The 20,513-nt window shown below is 41.2% G+C and overlaps 1 protein-coding gene across 1 annotated transcript; it reads right to left on the bottom strand.

Annotated features, from left to right (window-relative positions):
- Nucleotides 1–131: 131 nt before the first annotated feature.
- On the bottom strand, nt 132–20,441 carry rab8a (RAB8A, member RAS oncogene family). Its single transcript, XM_060906325.1, has 8 exons — nt 20,098–20,441; nt 19,012–19,072; nt 10,125–10,185; nt 9,501–9,578; nt 9,328–9,417; nt 8,178–8,243; nt 6,176–6,226; nt 132–2,365 (listed from the first exon to the last, which is right to left on the bottom strand). The coding sequence occupies exons 1-8, from the start codon at nt 20,219–20,221 to the stop codon at nt 2,273–2,275; spliced, it is 624 nt and encodes a 207-aa protein (XP_060762308.1). The 5' UTR covers nt 20,222–20,441; the 3' UTR covers nt 132–2,272.
- Between the last annotated feature and the right edge of the window lie 72 nt (nt 20,442–20,513).

The following is a 20,513-nucleotide window of genomic DNA, read 5'->3' as shown; positions in this document are numbered from 1 at the left end:
ATAAGCAGTGTTTGAGAACCCAGGATTCAACACTGACTTGTAAGCCCAGAGCTCTCTCCCTCCAATGACAATCAGCACTACTAAAGAAAAAACAAGGCACTAATAAAATAAAATAAAAAAAAAAAAACCTCTTAAAAGAATCTTATTTTAATAAATCAGAAGCACTGATATCTACAAAATTGTAGACAATTTCAACATGATTTTTTTTAGAAAGTACAGTACAATAAGTAGATCTCTTTAGAGTGTTATTTACAATTGTTCCTTTTTTTTTGTTGGTTTTTGTTATTTTTTTCAAAATGTAACAACTTTCTTCTCCCCGTTCACCTCGCAATCAAAAAATAAATGAATGTTTGTATAAAAGAAATAAATGATATGGACAGTGATTTCAAAATAAAATAAAGATTTGACAGTTGAACACTTATCTGCTTGAAGAGGCTTGATGCAGTTAGCAAAACTGCGCAAACTTCAGGAAGCACTACCAGTTTTAATAAACCCTCTCCACAAGGAAGAAAGGGGGAAGAAAAAAAAAACCCAAAAAAACACACTGAACAGTGAAAACTGCATCTCACTCAACTCAATACACTCTATACAAGTCTCTTATTTAAAGAGTCACTGAATTGCACAAAAGTGATTGACAAAGCAAAAAAAAAAAACCAAAAACGACTATGGGAATGTCTTTAAGAAGTGGAACCAAAGAAGAAAAGGGTACTGCAGAGAGCCAGAGGAGAGAGAGAAATATGCAAAAATACAAGAGGTCAAAAATGTCACCTTCATAATGCATAGATCTATAATGAGAGCTCAAGTATTAGTAATTAAGACAAATGGCAGAATGTTAGGAAATCTCAAAGGAAGCGGGTGCACAGGGTGTGGGCTGGAGTGGGACAGGGTGATACGTGGACAAAATCAATACATTGAGACTCTTTGGGAGAAAAGAGGGAGGGGGGAAAAAAAAAGGTGCTCAAGTTTCTTTCATTATCTCAAGCTTTCAAGTGTTTGAAATAAAGAAAACAAAAACAAGGCTCCTCTCAGTGTGCTTTCGTTCTGCTTCCCTGTAAAACACTGTTTTTATCTAAAACAAACAAACAAAAAACTTGTTCCTTCACTTTTTTTCTTTTTTAAATCTTAGCGCTGGTAAGTTAACGGCTCTCCTGTCCTATTGCTAGCTCTGATTAAGATACACGTTTATAACACGTTAACAAAGATGAAGAGAAAGCAGCTGCCGACATGAATGACACGAGCCGCCGTACTCTGTGAGGATAAGGCCGGTCATATTAACTATAATCTAAGCGCACGCAGGAAGTGGGAGGGGAGGGAAACGTCGCAGAAGCTTACTGAATGCATGATGCCATCTAGGGTCCTGAACAGGAAGTGACAAGTGTGTTCCGGGTCGAGCAATATCTATGAAAAAAAACAACAGCTGTTTCCTGTTACATAAATGTCTGCTTTTCTAAGCCAAATCAGGTGCAGTGTAAAAGCCAACACTGAAGAAGAGACGGCCAAGATAGGATTTTTTTTTTTTTTTTGGCTTAAGGTTTGAATTAAATTTCTTATCTTGGATCTAAATAAATATTCAGGAAGTTCACTGTAACTCGGATGTTAGGAAGGTTGAACTCTGATGTGTACGTTTTCTTGGGGCCGTTCCGAAGAGAGCAAAAAGAATGCCGTTGTTGGTGATATATGAATGCAAAAATCACAACTCTGCTAATTACTTCTGGAAAAAAAAAAAATATTGGAAAGTTGACTGCAAAATGAGCCGCTGTTAAATTTAGGTCATAAAAGTTCGATATGGGTTGAAAGGGCAGTGCAAAAATGAAGCAACAATTTCTCTTTTAGATTCCTGTAAACTGCACTGTTTTGTGATTGTCTGTAAAAGAAAGCATGAGGGAGAAACGATCCTCAGTGTGTCGAACCAAACTTTGCTCCGACCCCAGACGGACATCCACGACTGCTTCTGTGCCATGGAAAGAGGACTGATAAGACTTGTGAGACTAAATGGGAATGTGTTATTTAGGGTGCAATCTTTAGTCATGGAAGAAAGAGAGAGAGAGGGGAAAAAAAAGGGCACAACACAAGTCTGCCATGGCCTTGTCAAGAAAAAAGGGTCATAAACTGGAAGAGATCGTGTATCAGTGGAAGCAGGTGAGAGGAGCTGAGCACTCCAGCAGTGCCAGGGCTGGAAACAGAGAAGGGAGAGGAAAAGAGAAAGTGCTAAAACAAGAGCACAGTCCAGTTGAGTCCAGCCCCAGGGTGGAGGACAGTAAGGCCTTGGTCTTCACAGTAGAACACAGCGGAAGAAGCTGCTCTTTTTCTGTTGCTCGGTGGTGATCTTCACTCCTTGGTTGCTGCCTTGGGGATTGTTACCCTCCTACAGCAAGAGACACGAAACAGAAATGGATTAAATTAAAATAAATAAAATGGATTAAAATAAAGCCAGAGCCCAACTTCCACCCTGTTCTGCTTCAGCTCAAACCTTCTATTCTTTGTGTACAACCATGGGGCAAAATAGTGTGACATATGCACCCGCCACCAGGTTGGACGATATACAAATCCAAAATGCCGTCTCGTGCAAACAATAACTGTGATGCATCTCTGACTTTTTCGAAATATTACGATTCTCTGGAGTCCTCTGCCAAGTCAAGATTCAGAGAACAAGTTGAAATTTGTGGCTTTGACCCAGATATGTTCAAGCCATTCAATTATACAGCAGATTTCGCCTCATTACCAGCAACTAAATACCCGGATATCACTCAGTGCGTTTACATGCACATAGAGAAAATCAAATTTCTGCCGTTGCTCGACTGAAATCGAAGTTCTAAATGCCATGGAAACACCTTAGCTCGGCTGAAATCGAAACGAACTTGATTTATCGTAATCGGGCTACGCGACCTAGATTATGCGATTGTAGCCGAGCTACTTAGTGCATGTAAACCCTATCGAGCTACGGAGTCGAGCTACTTACTTCAGCACTGCCCCTTCCGGAAGTGACGAGTGACGAGACCACAAGCGGGAAACACAACAGCCTCGGTCGGGGAAAAAAAAAAAAAAAAAAAGCCTCGGTCGGCATGACACTTCACCTTAGCTGCCCACTTTATTAGGAACACTTCTGTTCGTACATACGAACTACAAACACTAATGGCCCTTTTCCACTACCCTTTTTCAGCTCACTTCAGCCCGACACGGCTCGCGTTTCGACTACCATAAAACAGCACGACTCAGCTCGCTTCAGCCCTGCTTAGCCCCTAAAACTCGCACCGTTTTGGAGTGGGGCTGAAGCGAGCCAAAGCGAGCCGAGTGAGGCTGAGGGCGTGAGCAGACACTCCCCTGTGCGCTGATTGGTGAGGAGGAGTGTCCTCACATGCCCACACACGCCCCGCGAGCACGCTGGGATCTGTAAACACCGTAAACCTGGAAGAATAATAATTACGAATTACGAGAATTTCTGAAGCCTTATGCGCCTCGCCTCATCTATACGCTCTTGCCAGTATCTGTTGGCGTTGTCGGTGACAACAAGCCACAGAACCAAGACCAGCAACACTAACGATTCCATGTCCTCCATGTTTATTGTTTACTATTCGGGTCGTGAGACTGCCGCTTAAAAGATCACTGATGTCACTGTTTGCGCTGCTTAACGACATCACGTGACGTCCACCCACTTTCGCTAACTCCACCCAATGTGTCCACCCACTTCCAGCCAGCACGGTTCAGCGCGGTTGTAGTCGAAATGCAACTCCAATAGCCTCGCTCAGCTCGACTCAGCCGCGTTTGTAGTGGAAAAGCGGCATAAGAGTTTAGAGTTTATTTTATTTTTAAAAGGGACAGTGTCCAAATTAAACATTATCCTTGTGGTAAGGACAGATGTCTGTACCAGGTTATAGCAGTACATGCTAATTTCCGCCTGTAGTCCCTTGGCAGGTGGATGTAATAAAAAGATAAATAAAATGTACAGGAAATGTCATCAAATCTGTCATTAGAGCAATTTGTAATGATTTAGACCAGTAAAATTTCTTGTGAACATGGAACTGATAACTTTGTTTATACTCTTGAATAGCTCTTCTTCATGACGACAACCGGAAGTGTACCAACACGATGGGGCGTGTAGCGCCACCTGTGGCTCGGGTGCACAACGTACCTCACGCAATAGCTCGATTTCCTTGTGTGCATGTAGGATTGGATTTCTCTGGCACCCCTGCTGGGACCCTTTGCTCGATTTGGATGTGCATGTAAACGTACTGAGTGTGAACTATCGTGCTCTATAAACCTTGTGGACAACCAACACATAAATGAAGGCTTATAAGAGCCTAGATGCCTACAATTTCTTTGTGTCCGGCTGGGTTGGTAGTCTTCTCACCAAACAATTAAACGACGACGGGCTGCTTGTTCATACGTGTGTAAACCATTCTCAACGATCGAGAAACGCTGCTCAAAAAGTTCAGTTTAATCAGCAGAAAACAACTTTAATTAGCAATGAACTCTTACCGGATATAAAGTGGTCACCTCACCCCACACGTGTGTAATTAGCTTTTTCCCGCTCAGTTAGATCCTTACAATGGAGGTTTCTGAACCACAGCGCTCAGCGTTCTCTGGACAGTTCATCCGTTTTGCCCGTTTTTAATTATTTAGGGGGTTCCGAAGAACCGTTCCTTTGTCACGAGCAGTGTTGGGCAAGTTACTTTCAAAAAGTAATTAGTTATAGTTACTTTTCCCAAAAAGTAACTGAGTTAGTAACGGAGTTACTTTGTCATAAAAGTAACTAATTACCAGGGAAAGTAATTATTCCATTACATTTTGTTCCCCCTCAAAAAAAAAATCAAATTCAATTAGTGTAATCATAATAAAAGTGAATGTTAAATGTGTTTAATGACTGAAATGGACACTTAACAGAACCAATTAGTAACGTTATCTACACTATATTAATATTTTTGTGGGACAATGTGAGATAAGACATCTATCAAATGTAATATAGTTTTGTAGTTATTAAAATTATGTTACTAATTACTGGCCACTGACGAGGACAAACGCTTTGTTCCTCGACATAATGTGCATTGCACGTAAACACTCTTGCCTTTTATTTCAAGTAATGAAAAGTCCTGGCTGTATTTCCAGTGTGAAAGCGCAGTGCTGGGCTGACCGCTCGCCATCGCTGGCTCTTCCGATTGAAAGCGTGTGCAGTAGTGCAGTAGGCGTGGCCTACCTACATATGTTGTCCAAATCTACTCTGATTGGCTTACTGTGCCGTTGTCTTGTGTCTCCCCGCCCCACACGAAAGCAGAGTAAAGAAAGGCTGAACGAGCAGCGTGCCAGATGAGAACAGCTTTAATAAAGTAACGCATAGTATTTTATTGTAAGTAACGGGAACGGCATTATAACGATGTAAAAAGTAATTAGTTAGATTACTTGTTACTAAAAAAAAAAAAAAAAAGGTAACGCCGTTAATTTCTAACACCGTTATTCCCATCACTGGTCACGAGTAGCATTATCACCGCAATTATATCCCCACACACAAAGTAGGCATTGTCTTTCTTCAAAGGCAATGAAATTAAAAACAAAAAACAACACAAAAAAACCCATCAGAAAGCGTTGCAGCAGCTCACACGTGAAGTGCCGCAATCTTGGTTGTGATCATCGAACATGGCGGACTTCCGATTTAGAAAATAAGCGTGACCTCATGCACACATGAACAATAAATACTTGTACATTGGTAAGAGCACTTTTCCCTGCACCTGCACAAACTCAGAAAATGTTTAAAACAAAACAAAAACCCAGGAATGAACAGAACTTGGGGAATTTGTGAGATGACTGGAATGGTCACAGAGAGGAGTTAAATCCAAAGTTACTGATTAATCCAAAGTAAACCGATTGTTGACCCCAAAAAAAGATCAGAAATCTAAAAGTAATTGATTATATTCTTCTGGTACTGATTGAAATCAGAGTAGTTAAGGATTGTACAATCGTGATTAAATCTGCACAAACAGCACTAGAGCCAAACTACTGTGCGTTTTGATGCCAAGCATTTTGGTACTTTGTGCAGTGGAAATTTTTAATGATCCAGAGCAACCTGATGGAAAAGCATGTCGGGTAAAGTTTTTTTTTTTTTTAATATCTAAAAACTTTCGAAATAAAAGCTTTAATATCTGTTACAATCAATACTGTGATGAAAAAGGAGAAATGATCCTACCAGTTTTGTGTCCATCTTCGCTTTAATGTCTCTGGCAAGCGTTAAGAATGCCTGAAAGCAGAGCAACACAATGCACAAGGTCAGAGTTTGCAAACAGGAGCATTTACTAACTAACCTCACAGTTCTCCTTCCTGACTCATACTTCACTTTTTAATGCATTACAAGAGTTATTCTGTCCTCAAGCAGCGCCAATATATATATATTTTTTTACATATTAAGAAGTGTACATTTGTCGTTAGCCTGATGTGTTTTTCAATAATTATTTTGCTTGCAAACAGCAACAATGGTTGCAACGTGCATATAAAAGTGAATCATTACCAAACCACCGGCCTGCTAACGATAACCAGACCAAGCTGACGTTTATTGCATCTTGTGAAACAAACCATAAAAAAATATTATCTACGCAAAGAATCGTGTGGTAAAAATAACTAGAGACATTAATGCAATTTATAAAACATAAGCAGAGAGAACTGAAGGAAGCATGTCTTATACTTATTCAAATTTAAAGGAACAGTCCACCGTACTTCCATAATGAACTATGCTCTTATCTGAATTGAGACGAGCTGCTCCGTACCTCTCCGAGCTTTGCGCGACCTCCCAGTCAGTCAGACGTGCTGTCACTCCTGTTAGCAATGTAGCTAGGCTCAGCATGGCCAATGGTATTTTTTGGGGCTGTAGTTAGATGCGACCAAACTCTTCTGCGTTTTTCCTGTTTACATAGGTTTATATGACCAGTGATATGAAACAAGTTCAGTTACACAAATTGAAACGTAGCGATTTTCTATGCTTTGGAAAGTCGGCACTATAATGACAGGCGTACTAACACCTTCTGCGCGCTTCGGCAGTGCATTGATATCTGAGCTCCGTATCAATGCGCTGCCGAAGCGCGCAGAAGGTGTTAGTACGCCTGTCATTATAGTGTGGACTTTCCATAGCATAGAAAATCGCTACGTTTCAATTTGTGTAACTGAACTTGTTTCATATCACTGGTCATATAAACCTATGTAAACAGGAAAAACGCAGAAGAGTTTGGTCGCATCTAACTACAGCCCCAAAAAATACCATTGGCCATACTGAGCCTAGCTACATTGCTAACAGGAGTGACAGCGCGTCTGACTGCGTCTGACTGACTGGGAGGTCGCGCAAAGCTCGGAGAGGTATGGAGCAGCTCGTCTCAATTCAGATAAGAGCATATTTCATTATGGAAGTACGGTGGACTGTTCCTTTAAGAGAAGAAGAGACCTTTAATTTGTCACATGCACACTTCAAGCACAGTGAAATTCATCCTCTGCATTTAACCCATCTGAAGCAGTGAAAACACATGCACACACCCAGAGCAGTAGGCAGCCACACTAGAGCGCCCGGGGAGCAGTCAGGGGTTCGGTACCTTGCTCAAGGGCACCTCAGCCCAAGGCCGCCCCACGTTAACCTAACTGCATGTCTTTGGACTGTGGGGGAAACCCGGAGGAAACCCACACAGACACGGGGAGAACATGCAAACTCCACACAGAAAGGCCCTCACCGGCTGCTGGGTTCGAACCCGGAACCTTCTTGCTGTGAGACGACCGTGCGAACCACTACACCACCGTGCCGCCCCAGGAAGTTGCAAGTGGTTATTAAGGAGATGTTATTTTAATCTAGTATGAATGGTGAATAAACGCAATCTAAAAAGTAATAGACAGGACTATTTGTACTTCCCTGAACACAGAGCTGCATCTGTAATATTCATCTGGTTTAAATCAGCCTCATGGTAATGTAACTGAACCTGTTGACAGGCTCGGTCGTGTCGTGTGACCGCCACTCCTGTGGTATCATGCTGACGTGTGCATCTGTGGTCATTTTAGCAAATGATTTCCACTCAGCTGAACAGACAAGGCAAATCTCTTACAAACTGCGTTACCGATGCTCCTCTGGTGAAACTAATAACACCCACGGTGTACTTTAGGTTGCAGAGGTGCTATAGCAACATGTGGGGAAGATAAGGTCTGTGCATTTCACTTACGTTTTCCACGTTGATGTTGGCCTTCGCACTCGTCTCCATGAATTTGATGCCATACTCTAACGCCAGCTGAAGGGAGATGACAGCACTCTCATAAATCATTAGCAGAGATACCAACAGTGCTGACAAGAAAATCCTACCAGTATTAAAATTTTTACACTTGGATAAAATATTTTTACTGTACAGTATTAAATTTTTCCCTTGGTTAAAAGATTTTACGGTACATTGTTAAATTTTACAATTAATTTTCTTTACTAGACAGTATAAAATTTTATACTTAAAAGATTTTACTGTAGTACTAAATTTTTACAGTTTAAGATATTTTAGACTGTTACATTTTACACTTGGTTAAAATATTTTTACTGTACAGTGTTAAAATTTACAATTGCTTTTACTTTACATTGTTAAATTTTACACTTGGCTAAAATATAACTTGTTAAATTTTACAAAATTATTTTTACTGGACAGTTAAAATTTTACACTTGCTTAAAAGATTTTACTATATACCATTAAATTTTAAAAATACTTTTACTGGACAGTGTCAATTTACACTTGATTAAAACATTTTACTGTAGTGTTAAATTTTTACAATTTCTTAAAATATTTTTACCGCAGCGTTGAATTTTATACTTGGTTAAAATATTTTGGTGTTAAATTTTACACCTAGTTAAAAGATTTCACGCTTGTTCTTTATATTTTCCCTCCTTTTTCTGACTAATATTTCAGACAAAACGTTTCGTTGCTGTATCGGCACATCTTTAACGCAGGAAAATCAAGAGGTTTGACGGGGAGAAGAGAGTGGTATGTCAAAGTTGGCACTTAATATTGTTACGAAGTGTTCATAACAACTGTAAGTCACTGCATACTCAGTGTGGATCGGCACATCGGTCTTTTTTTTTTTCCCATGGGGAAGGAGACTGTGCCATTTTGCGTATTTGAGCAATAACCCGTAGCAGCATACTCCGATGTTAAAACATTTACCAAGCCTTGCAGTCTTGAAGCGATTTTGAAGAGAATCTCAGAGTAACATTAGTAAGATGCTCGTTTGCTTTCCCTCCTCAGATGCATGCCAAGCAACAGAAATTATTTAAAATAATAACAACAAACAACACACAGAAAGCCATTACGGCTAAGTTGCATCTGCATCCCTCACCTTCTCTCCTCGGTCTTTGGAAACTTGTCGCTTGTCATTGATATCACATTTGTTGCCCAGAATCATTTTCTCCACGTCTGCTGATGCATGCTGGGTAAGAAGCAAAGAGTTAAGTTATAAAAGATTTTTTTTTTTGCGCTTTGTGCAGTATTTCTACCATCAGTAATCCTCACCTCTTCTATGTTTCTAATCCAATTCTTGATGTTGTCGAAGGACTTTTCATTGGTGATGTCATACACCAGCATAATGCCCTGATCATGATTAAATACATTAGTGCGTGTAGACACCATTTATAGATCAGGGATGCAAACGGTGCGCCTTTTCGCGGATGCCGCCTTTTTCACGGCTGAATCGCGCAGATCCGATTTTTTTTTGGGGGGGGGGGGGGGGGGGGGGGGGGCGTTGGAGTGTCTGATTATAATTTCATCAAAGTAAATTCTCTATATAAGCAAATGCCGTTACAGTCCATGAAACACAGGAAGTATAAGTATGAGAAGAAAACAGTAAATCAGAAAGCTGCGCAAAAGTGCGCAGCTTTCTGATTTACTGTTTTCTTCTCATACTTATACTTCCTATGTTTCATGGACTGTAACGGCATTTGCTTATTTAGTAATTTTAATACAGAATTTACTTTGAAATTATAATCAGACACTCCAACGCCCCCCCCTAAAAAAAAAAAAAAAAAAATCAGATCTGCGCGATTCAGCCATGAAAAAGGCGGCATCCGCCAGAAGGCGCGCCGTTTGCATCCCTGATAGATACAGCGTTACAAAAATGCACTATATTCACAAACTCACCATCGCGCCTCTGTAATACGCCGTTGTGATCGTTCTGAATCGCTCCTGTCCTGCCGTGTCCCTGCAAATCACAAAGTTAAACTCTAAGACTGAGGATCTGTATCAAGTTCCACAGATTGCCAAGAGTCAGACTCGACTAGATGCATAACTAACCGTCAGCCTAAACAAACGGCACATTGTAAATTAATTACAGGAAAATACTGAAGCAGAGAGTGTTGATTAACATGGCCGTCTTAATTAATTTACTACGATGCATAGCTGTTCACAATCACAGCTTTGAAACTGCTGTAAAGGAAACGATCAATTGATAGGAAAGGGCATAATTATTAAAATCCTTGTAATACTGCACTGGATTTCCTAGCAGATAAAGATAATTAAGGGCAATTCTATGTAAAATGTCAACCTCACCATGCAAAAATAAAGCAACATGTAATACATCAAAACCACTCCCAGAGATATCACCTAGGCCTGTATTTTACAGATGTGAATAAGTTGAACCAATTTGTAACCAACCTAATATGTCACTGTCAGTCTTTCTTTCTTATAATGTAAACCCCAAGCTAAAATCAACTTTGATCATGTACAATTCTATATTATTGCCACAAGCCACAGAAATGTATGCTAAAATCCACAAAACAGCAAAACAATAGCCATCCTAAATATTATTTAAGAACTTTGATAGTTTTAGCTGATATTTAGAGAGTTTTTCAAAGGGTTATGGTGATTAAATTGCTGATTTTCTAAACATATGCCATGTCTATTTCAGACGCGTCACATCCATAACGGAATTTCGTCACATCCATAACGCTGACTTTTCCTTCCGAAACTCTGCATGAAATACAAAATATTTTAAACAAAGATTTTTTTAATATTCACCTTGGACCCCTCTATCAAATGGATATCTCCATCTCGACATTAGGTTTACAATTTCACAGAGTTTGATAAAAATGTACAGTCACCCAAGAAAAGTGATACTTTTTCTGTCACATCCATAACGCATCTTTTATTGGCATTTTCTGGCATGCCCTAGATGTACTCTGGGAATTGTTCTTGTTCTATCACTTCTCCAGTATGGTACAGCCTTAAAATATGCAACACCTGTTTAAATACTGGGAGACAATAAAACATGCACTGGGTCATTTGTTGCCATTTTGAGTTCAAGTGTCACGTCCATAACGCTGGAATTGCTCTCAACTTCATAATTTAAAAATCACCCTCACAAGTTTTAAAGCTGATGATTAAATATTTCACTCTAGATTTAGAACCAGCAGTTTCTTTATTGTGACTTAACCACTTCCGTGGATACGTGTTAATTATTTAGCTAAAGACAGCTCATCAGACCAGAGATGAGCTCCAGGGCTAGAGATTATCAACTCACAAAGGGGATTATTTATTTATTCATTTATTTCCCGTTTTTTATTTAGCCCCTCTGGTCTGATCAGGAAATCGAGGTCAGCTTACGCAAGACAAAATTTATACATGAAAACAATGTTTAAAGACGAACATTAAAATAAATAAATAAAATATATCTGATAAAGCACGCATTTATTTCCTCTTGAATTAAATTCAAACTGACGTGTCTCTGTATCTCAGAGTCTGTGGTGCAAAATGTGGTAACGCGAATTGAAACTACTAAACAAAACATGTTATTGTTTCCATAACAACAGTCCACAGTGACATACATGGCAGGGCAGACACTCCAAGACCATCCTGACTTTAAATTTTATGCATAATTCAGTCAGTCAGTCAGTCTTACTTCACTTCCACCTTATTTCCTTTCAATTGAACTGTTCTGATATTAACGACTCTACTGATAAACTTACACGGTAGGCCGCTTGTAATGCAATTATGTACATGGCTTCTCAGAGACTACAAAACAGCAGATATATTTCACACTTTGATGACCACAGAGCCATTCTGGAACTAACAAAAATCAATCAGTTATTCATAAAAGATCCTTGCAATACCCTGATGCTAAATTCAGTAAGACTAAACACGAGGGCACAAATCATTCCTAGAATGACGTGTATGATGCAGTGCTTCACAGATACCAGTCTCAGCAGCTGCACTGCCATTATCCAGGCTTGTTGCAGTCACAGACATGTCTGGCACATTTCAGGCTTTCGTCTAAACGGGGGAACAGGGGCGCTGCGCCCTCTTACTCTTGGCGTGCGCCCCCTTACCGACTCCATGAAAACATCCCAGCAACACTACGTGACAATGTGTCTGATCATCAAATACGTTAAAATTACTCCAAAAATATTCCAATCATAGTAGATACACCGCCAGACGGTGCAAAAACAATCCGAATTGGCGTTTTCCAGACTGAGGCGCCATGTTTAGTTGTTTACTTGTCGCGGCTGCTCTCGCGAGATTTGACATGGGTTACATACAAGGTCAGCTGACTTGTAGAGCGAGATTTCTTGAGACTGAATGACCTTTCACCCACCGGCGTGGGAGCTTTTGACAGAAGTAGTTCGCGAGTTGTTTTTGTTGACACTTGGGCATTTAAAGATGTCATCCCGTGGCACAAAACGGAAGAAAGCCAAAGACTGTCCGGGGCAGAAGATGATTACTTCTTTCTTTTTCAATGTTGACAGACAATTTGTTACAATTTCCCTCTCAGATACTCAGAATGTCCCATTGGAGCATTTTCCAAAGGCTTTGCACGGCGGGGGGGGGGGGGACAACCGGCACCCCCCCGCCCTCGCCATGGTGAGCGCCCTCATACTAAATTTTTCTAGAAAAAACCCTGCATTTACTTGCGTTTTTTCCTCAAACGCCTCTCTTTTCTTTAATCCAGCCTCTGCTTCTCCGCTTTGCTTTCTTGCTGTACATATTGATTAAAGGCTAAGATGGCTCTCTTGACTAACTGTGAACGTGTACATTTGTCATGTGATGAGCCTGGAATCAGTCGACCAGTTAGGAATCTCAGAGGACTGCTCTTATCGTGTCCTGGAATGAGACAGACGCATGCGTTTGAGTATGTGAGCATGCAGCTCAGACTCCGAGCACATCACTAACTCGCAGCCCACCAGGAATTCTCCCGATCAGCCTGTCTGGCACCGCACACCTGAATTATTCAACCCGAAGCCGCGATCTACTTATCAACTGACGATGCAAGCTGAACGCAACCAAACATTCAGGTGGATGCTTGGAAAGGAAAGAAATCTTCATGCACTTCAACCTATAGATAGATATAGATAGTTTTCACATGACGTCACAGAGTCGGGGAGTCCCTAGTGGCGGCCATCTTGCGGGTCAAGCTTACCGTACGGGTCACTGAGCACAGATTGTAACGCGCGAGTACAAAGTCTTCAAAAGAACCCAAGCAGGCTATTTAAAGCTAGCAATGGTGCACACTTCTTGTATTCACGGCTATCGTAATAGGTCAGATGATGACGTCAAGCGGAGCTTTTATGGAATTCCCACTGTACGGGAGCACGAAGGCGAGCAAACAAAGAAACTCAGCATACAAAGGAGAAATCTATGGCTTGCGAGAATCAACCGCAAGGATTATCAGCCTTCCAAACACAGCAAAGTCTGCGCCGATCATTTTATAAGTGGTAAGTTGTTTAAATAAACAATCAGTTGTGTTTAAGTTTGTTTTTGGAAACCAAAACATCGTGTAAACAATCTCTGGAGGATGCCTAACTATAATACCACTAATGGATTTAAAATTTGTCTTAAATCAACTCGATATTATACACACACATTTATATGCAGTGTTGAGAGCTCTAAAACTCCAATGTGTACATACCTTGGCTGTAATTAGGACACGACTGTCACTTGTTTTTATATGGCGGACTTCACGGACCCAGCCACAGACAAAATAATTGTATGACTCCAGCGACTTGTATGCTTTGAGGTCGTCAAGTGTGTAGGCACTTTTACTATTCACGAAACAGTTCACAATATCAGGGTACGATATGGATGGCAGCCCTGCATAGTCACTTGAAAATGCATCTTTGTCCACTTCGTAGGGGTCAATTCCCCCAATCAAGGCCAGTTTGGCTGCATACCGTTGTCGTGAGATGTCGTCCAATGTATCCATATACCTCCGTTTGCTTGATTTTGCCGACATTGATCTTTATTTTAGAAAACTGACTATATAACTTTATAAATTCGCCCGAGATAACGTAGCCGGTAATAGCGATGGCCCGTTTTGTTTGCCCCACAAGATGGCGGCTGGAGGGCGTTCCCCGGAATGCCGTGACGTCAGTGAAAACTATCTATGGACCCTTTTCACGTGACGTCACGACAAACGCGACCGCCATTTTGGACATATACTACCAATAGTTTACCACAGCCAACATTGAGGAACGGCAGCAAAGAAAGTGTTTATTTTCAGCAAGACTTCCATCATCCCACTATATTGTTGTGCACCTGGATGTAGTAACCATCAACAAACAAGGCAAGGGTTATCATTTTATCGGATCCCGGTAGATGCTGACCGACGGAGAAGATGGATAGCGGCCATAAACAGGAAAGATTGACAGCCCTCGGCATACCAGCGCTTGTGCAGTGACCACTTTGTTGGAGGTAAGACGAATAAAATTAGCCAGAAAAGGCATTACATTGCTGTTAACATTCTGTGGCGGCGAGTGCGTAACCAAATAGGTTAAAATAACCCATTGTAACCTCTTTGTTCTTCTGTAGTAGCTATTAGCTAAGGACATTAGCTAGCGTTGTGTTCCTTTGCTGTTGGTAGACTGTAGGACAGATCAGAGACAGTGTCCTACAAACAGTGCTTAATTTGAGGGGGAGCAAGCCGGAGCGCGCTCCGGAACCTTGGGCGTTGGCTCCGGCAGCTATTTACACTGGATCCGGTGATCCGACACCTCTTTTGACTATGTAACAAAAAAAAAAAAAAAAAAAAACACAAAAACCCAAATAATTAAATTAAAAAATGCAAGTTTATTTAGTGTTAATGTCTGATTTTGATATCTGTCTTGGTGATTTCTCTCATGAAACGACACCCACAAAATATCTGCAGATGAACTTAATTTGCAGTGTTATTACAAAACATGCCCAGAAGCGCAGCCCCCCCCCCCCCCTTTTTTCCGCACCGGAGCCGCTCATCCTCTGCGCTCCGGGACCTCCCACTTTACAAATTAAGCACTGCCTACAAATAAGTGTTCAAAACAAGAGGAACATGTATTTGTCTCTTAAATCCAGGCCGTTCCCTGTAATCTGTAACAACGGTTGGAGAAAGTAATGGCAAATAGTGAGTGCACAAACCATAGAAGGGAAACTGTACACAGCGCCAGGGCAGTGTGATGGTATGTCTACTTTTAGATTGTGTTAGCTTATCAATGAACACACTCGTCACTCGACGAGTTTCACGTCTTTACGACGGATACTTAAATGTGTGTTAGGTATTATTGTTGCAGTCTAAGCAGTCACTGTAGCAGCTAGATGAGCGAGAACCGAAAGGGTCTGTGCCATAAACCGTTATTTCTGTACGGCGTTGCTAATGTGTCGTTACTGTTGTTATTTCTCCCTCTGCTCGCCCTGTAAACGCCCTACGTCGCTGGATAGCGAAGGTGTTTTCTGCATCTTGCTCCTTTTTCTTGTATGTTCTCCGTTTGTCGCCTTCCTCGCATTCAAACCAATTTGAGCCGAAGTCCGCTACATGTCCAAAATGGTGGCTGCGTTTACGAAGGTCACGTGACTAAAAAGGGTCTATAGCGGCTAGCTCATATACTGTACCCACCCCAAAAAGTTTTTCCGACTCAAGACGATTCCCAATTTCAGTTTGAAAAATCCAGATTAATCCGGAACAAATCACGTCCCTGAATGATGTCTTATTTAACAAAAAAGTATAATTATTGATATGGAGAAGCGATCTTTAAGGTGACATTTATTTAACGAGTCTCCAGCATAAGTCCTTTGTCACAGTCAGTATGTTTTTTCGGCACAGGAAAGTCTTCAGGATTTTTGCACTTTTTCCTCAGTAACATGACAAGCTGCATTTTTTTTTTGTCTAACTAAATTACAGAGCGAGGGTTTAAAAAAAGAAAAAAAAAAATCAGATGGTGACGGAAAGACTGTTTAAAGCTGCTATAATTGCTATAAGTTGTAACAAGAACTAAATTAAGACAACCATAAAAGGATAAAACATTATTTCATGTTTTAACTAAAGGTTTTAAAAAAAAACCTGTGGTGAAAGAGGAATAACACTGGATAACAGGACATGCTGTTATTATTAGAATATAGCAACCTTCTGGATGGTGACAGGAACTCAGCTTTGTATCATCGTGCTGCATCACACCACCCTGTCGTTGATTTTTTCCCCCCTAGAACAGCATGCCTCCTTACACGGTTAAAGCTCAGGTTGGTAATTTTTCAGAAATGAAAGTGTGAAATTAATTGACTGGATGGTCATGCTGCACTCACTGCATAACCAGAGTGTTCCACAAGACCAGACAGACATCCTGCTAAAGCTAGTCGACACCCGTGAGTACTAACAATAGCCGTGCTCATTGTTTACATCCATTATGATCACATTAGGTGTTTCCTTACATGTAAATGAGACATGAGGGAGTCGGATGCAACAACGACACGTCCATGTGTTTTGGAGGGAAATCTGAAGTAAGCGGATGGGACTTTTCAGTTGGATACTTTTTAGCTTTCTCTAGCTGGTTTCTCCAAAATTATCTACCCTGGCTTTAAAGCAGCCATCATTACCATTCCAACCTTTTCTGAGCAAGACATTTATAAATCAAGGGCCTGACTTAAAGTGAGGATTAGTGGAAGCTGTGAAGATTCATCAGCCTTCTACATTACCTGCAGATTTGGATTTAAAGTGCATATCACGGGTAAATTCAGGAGTTCAGGAGAATTACAAGATCAATGTAATTCTATTTTATATTAAACTTCGGTCAAATATCGGTCACATTTTGCGCAATTTTTTTACCTTGCGCAATACCAGAACAATTCAGTTGAAATCAAGCCATTTGAGGCGAATTGGTCCGCCTCTGAAAAAACTTGGCATTTGGATTTCCCGGCAAACATTGATTTTCGTGACGTCGCGTGCGGGACGCCTCCTTCTGAATCCTACGTCAGCACTGGTTTGCTTATGAGAAAACGACCTGGTGGTTTTCTGCAGACTTCTTCATCGTTATCGCGTAATTATTAAAATGGTTAACAGATGTATCGTAGGAGGGTGTAGCAACACCAATCTTGATGGGATTAGTACTCATCGTTTTCCAAAAGACCGGACAATGAGAGAGAAATGGGAGCGCTTGGTCTACACAGGCTGTGCACAGGCTGTGCACTGAAACCGTGCAAAGCTCGCGCAGCCTGCTGGTGCTTCCGCAGGTTACGTCACGAATCTGGCTCCAGACTCCCTCGGGATTTTTCCAGACGCGTTTTGTTATTTTATTTTTTTCTGCTGTAGACAGATGGCCTCGTGCAAAATTACCCTTCTGGATGAGTGTGTAAACGGACATACTTTCATACACGGGCGCAGATAGAGGGTGGGACGGGTGGGATTCGTCCCACCCAGATTTAAATTCACCTCGTTCGGTCCCCCCCACTTATAGGGAGGAAAAAACGTCTATGCTGTATTTCTTTGCATAAGGCAAACCTCACGGAAAAATCAAAAGACTAATTACCATTCGGTTTATTGAGGTGCACAGCAGTACATACATAGTTGCAACAACTCACATAAAACAAAACAAAGACTGATATTCGGTTGGTTGAGCTGCGCAGACTGCACAGGTTGCGAGCTCGAGCTTGGTTGCTATGGTTACCCACAACAAGTTTGACAGGCATATCGGGGACAGCTCCTACTTCAGGACCCCAACACGGCATGATGAAGGGTGCCAAACCGAAAAGGCAGAAAACGATTGCATCGTTTTTTCAAAAAACGACGACTGTAAGTAAACTGTGCCTTACTTTATCATATCACCTTGCAATTTTTTGATAGTCTGTTCAAAGTAATGTCGTAGTGAAAGTAAAATCGTACGGAGTAGAGATGCCTTTCTGGTAGCCTCCTTCTTTCGGTGGTAGCCTGTAGATACAGTGCTCAGAAGGCAGTTTTAATGTTTAATCTGGCGTTCCCTGCCATAATTTCAGCGAGCATATTGTTTCATAAGGAAACTTTGCGAAGAGTTGTTGACTGACTGCCACTCACGCAACACACAGGCATAGTTAGAAAGTCAACACATGTTGGGGTTAGTCTGGTTAACACCAGACCATATCACAAGTGAAATATGGTCTGGAATCCGCCTGTTGAATTTCTCGTAGGGGAGGCGTGGTTTACGATTGTCAACGGCCGTTTATTGGACGTTGCGAATGTCTATCATTTGGCGAATACGTAGCCCATGGCCAATCATGGCAGTTGTACCCGGTGACGTAGTTAGAGCGACGAAGAGGCGAAGAAGAGAAGGGAAAAAGAAAGAGAAGGCAAAACAAAAACAGGAAAACAATGGCACCGAACGATTACTGCCGTTTGTGCAAGACAAATATGAGAGAAGCTGGTTTGGTTCGTATCGCATCGCTTGCCGCCATGTTAAATGTGATCCGTAAACAGTCCCAAATAAACTACAAGCTTCCGTTTGTCGAGTAGTATGCGTCACCGTCTTTCCACCCCTCCCCACGCTCTGATTGGCTCCCTAACTCAGGCGAGCCTTTAGACCATAGTTTCCATGCTGTCTTTTCAGATCGGAACGATTGTGCAAAGCAGCATGGGATTTCCCAGGCTATGTTGGGGTTGGTTTGCTGGCAGCTTTGTCCCCCCCAGTTCAAAAAACGTATCTGCGCCCCTGCTTTCATATAAACGCCCCCACAATATTGGTCCAGGATATGCACTTTAAAAAGAACCTGAACAAGCTGATAGATCAGTTCATGTGAGGGCTTCAAGCAGGACACCGAGACATACCATATCTGTAACTTGATCTTCTTGCCATCTAACTCTATTGTCCTAATCTTGAAATCGATACCTGCAAGAAAAAAAAAAAAAAAAAGCACATCAAGCAAGGTGTAAACATTCAGCCAGACAGATGACCTCTCAAACCTACGATTCTTCTATTTATCAAAGTGCAAGATGCTAGGACTAGGTTTCTGATAGAGCTGATCTACTGTTCACTTCCTCTAATACTGATCATGACCTTAGTGTGTGCTAAAACACTTCCTCAGCTTAACACACACACACGAATAGAGTTGGTACTAATGATGAAAATCTGACAGATATTTGCACTGTCATATTTTACATACACATTAAAAAAAGAAGTTAAAATGCACCTGATAATTAATATAGACAGTGAGTTGTGTATCTAGCTGACTGAGCTAAGAAGGTTTGCTAGTTGAGGGATTGTAACATGGCGGTTAGTTTTACTGACACCAACGAGAGCCGTGTTTATCTTTAAAAAAAAAAAAGATTAAAATATTAGTTTTTATCAACAGCTGAAGTGTCTAGTTAAGCGAATACTGCTTACTCACTAGCCAACTAACCTCACTTACCCCTTCCGTAATTATAGGCTAGGAGTAGGTGTGTGTAAGCTATTGCTAAGGAGCTATCTATTTATTTATGTAATGTTAAACCCAACAAACAAATATACATTCCTACAAATAAACTCATTTTGTTTCGGTTCCAGGTCAATTTTAACATTGGTGTGTCCAAATCTCGCGATAATACACGCAAAGAATAAAAGGCGTCAACTTAAGAAAAAGGTCTAGCTAGTTAGCTAGCTAATAAGTTGAAGGCTAACTAGCTAACACACCGAAACCAGGTTAAAACCGAGAAAGCTGGCACATATTTAAACTGTTATTTCAAGGAAAAAGATGTTAAAAGACAACACAGAAAAGCGACTGTTTAAAACACAAGTCAATCCAACTACAAAAATGTAAAGAAAGAATTAGCCACACAGCTAGCTAGCATCTAATATTTAGCATAGCTAAGCTAAGCTAGCGCCGAACATGTCACTGTCACTCAGTTCACAGGCAACCCGAAGAATTCAAAACGCACCTATAGTTGAGATAAATGTCGAGTTAAAGGCGTCTTCTGAAAATCTAAACAACACGCAGGTCTTCCCGACTCCCGAATCCCCGATCAAAAGCAGTTTAAACAAATAATCGTAAGTCTTCGCCATACTTGATAATTTGCGGAAATCCCGCCCGGCAAATTTGCTAAGTGGCGGCGCGTACGTACACACAGCACAGAGCAAAGAACAAGCGGCTCTCTCAAGCTCCGTCCTAAACCACGCAGTACCCTACTGCCTAGTGGATCCACAACTGTAACACGTACAAGCGCACTACTCTAACGTACTCCTAAGTGCCGTTATATGCGGTTTAGGACGTGCACACAAGCCCGAGCGAGACAGGAAACTGAAACATTGCACATTGAACACAGCACATAACCGTGAAAAGGGATAGATATTACAC

This window comes from Neoarius graeffei, chromosome 23, assembly GCF_027579695.1.
Source record: "Neoarius graeffei isolate fNeoGra1 chromosome 23, fNeoGra1.pri, whole genome shotgun sequence".
NCBI lineage: Eukaryota > Metazoa > Chordata > Actinopteri > Siluriformes > Ariidae > Neoarius > Neoarius graeffei.
Note: the sequence above shows the minus strand (reverse complement) of the source record. Positions and strands in the feature narration are given on the sequence as shown.

Excerpts from the sequence above, each read along its gene's own strand:
- rab8a (XM_060906325.1), bottom strand. The coding sequence starts at position 20,221 with ATGGCGAAGACTTACGATTATTTGTTTAAACTGCTTTTGATCGGGGAT. Across the intron at positions 10,186-19,011 it reads AAGATCAAGTTACAGATATG|GGACACGGCAGGACAGGAGC; the intron begins GTATGTCTCGGT and ends TGTGATTTGCAG. Across the intron at positions 9,418-9,500 it reads GGATTAGAAACATAGAAGAG|CATGCATCAGCAGACGTGGA; the intron begins GTGAGGATTACT and ends CTTCTTACCCAG.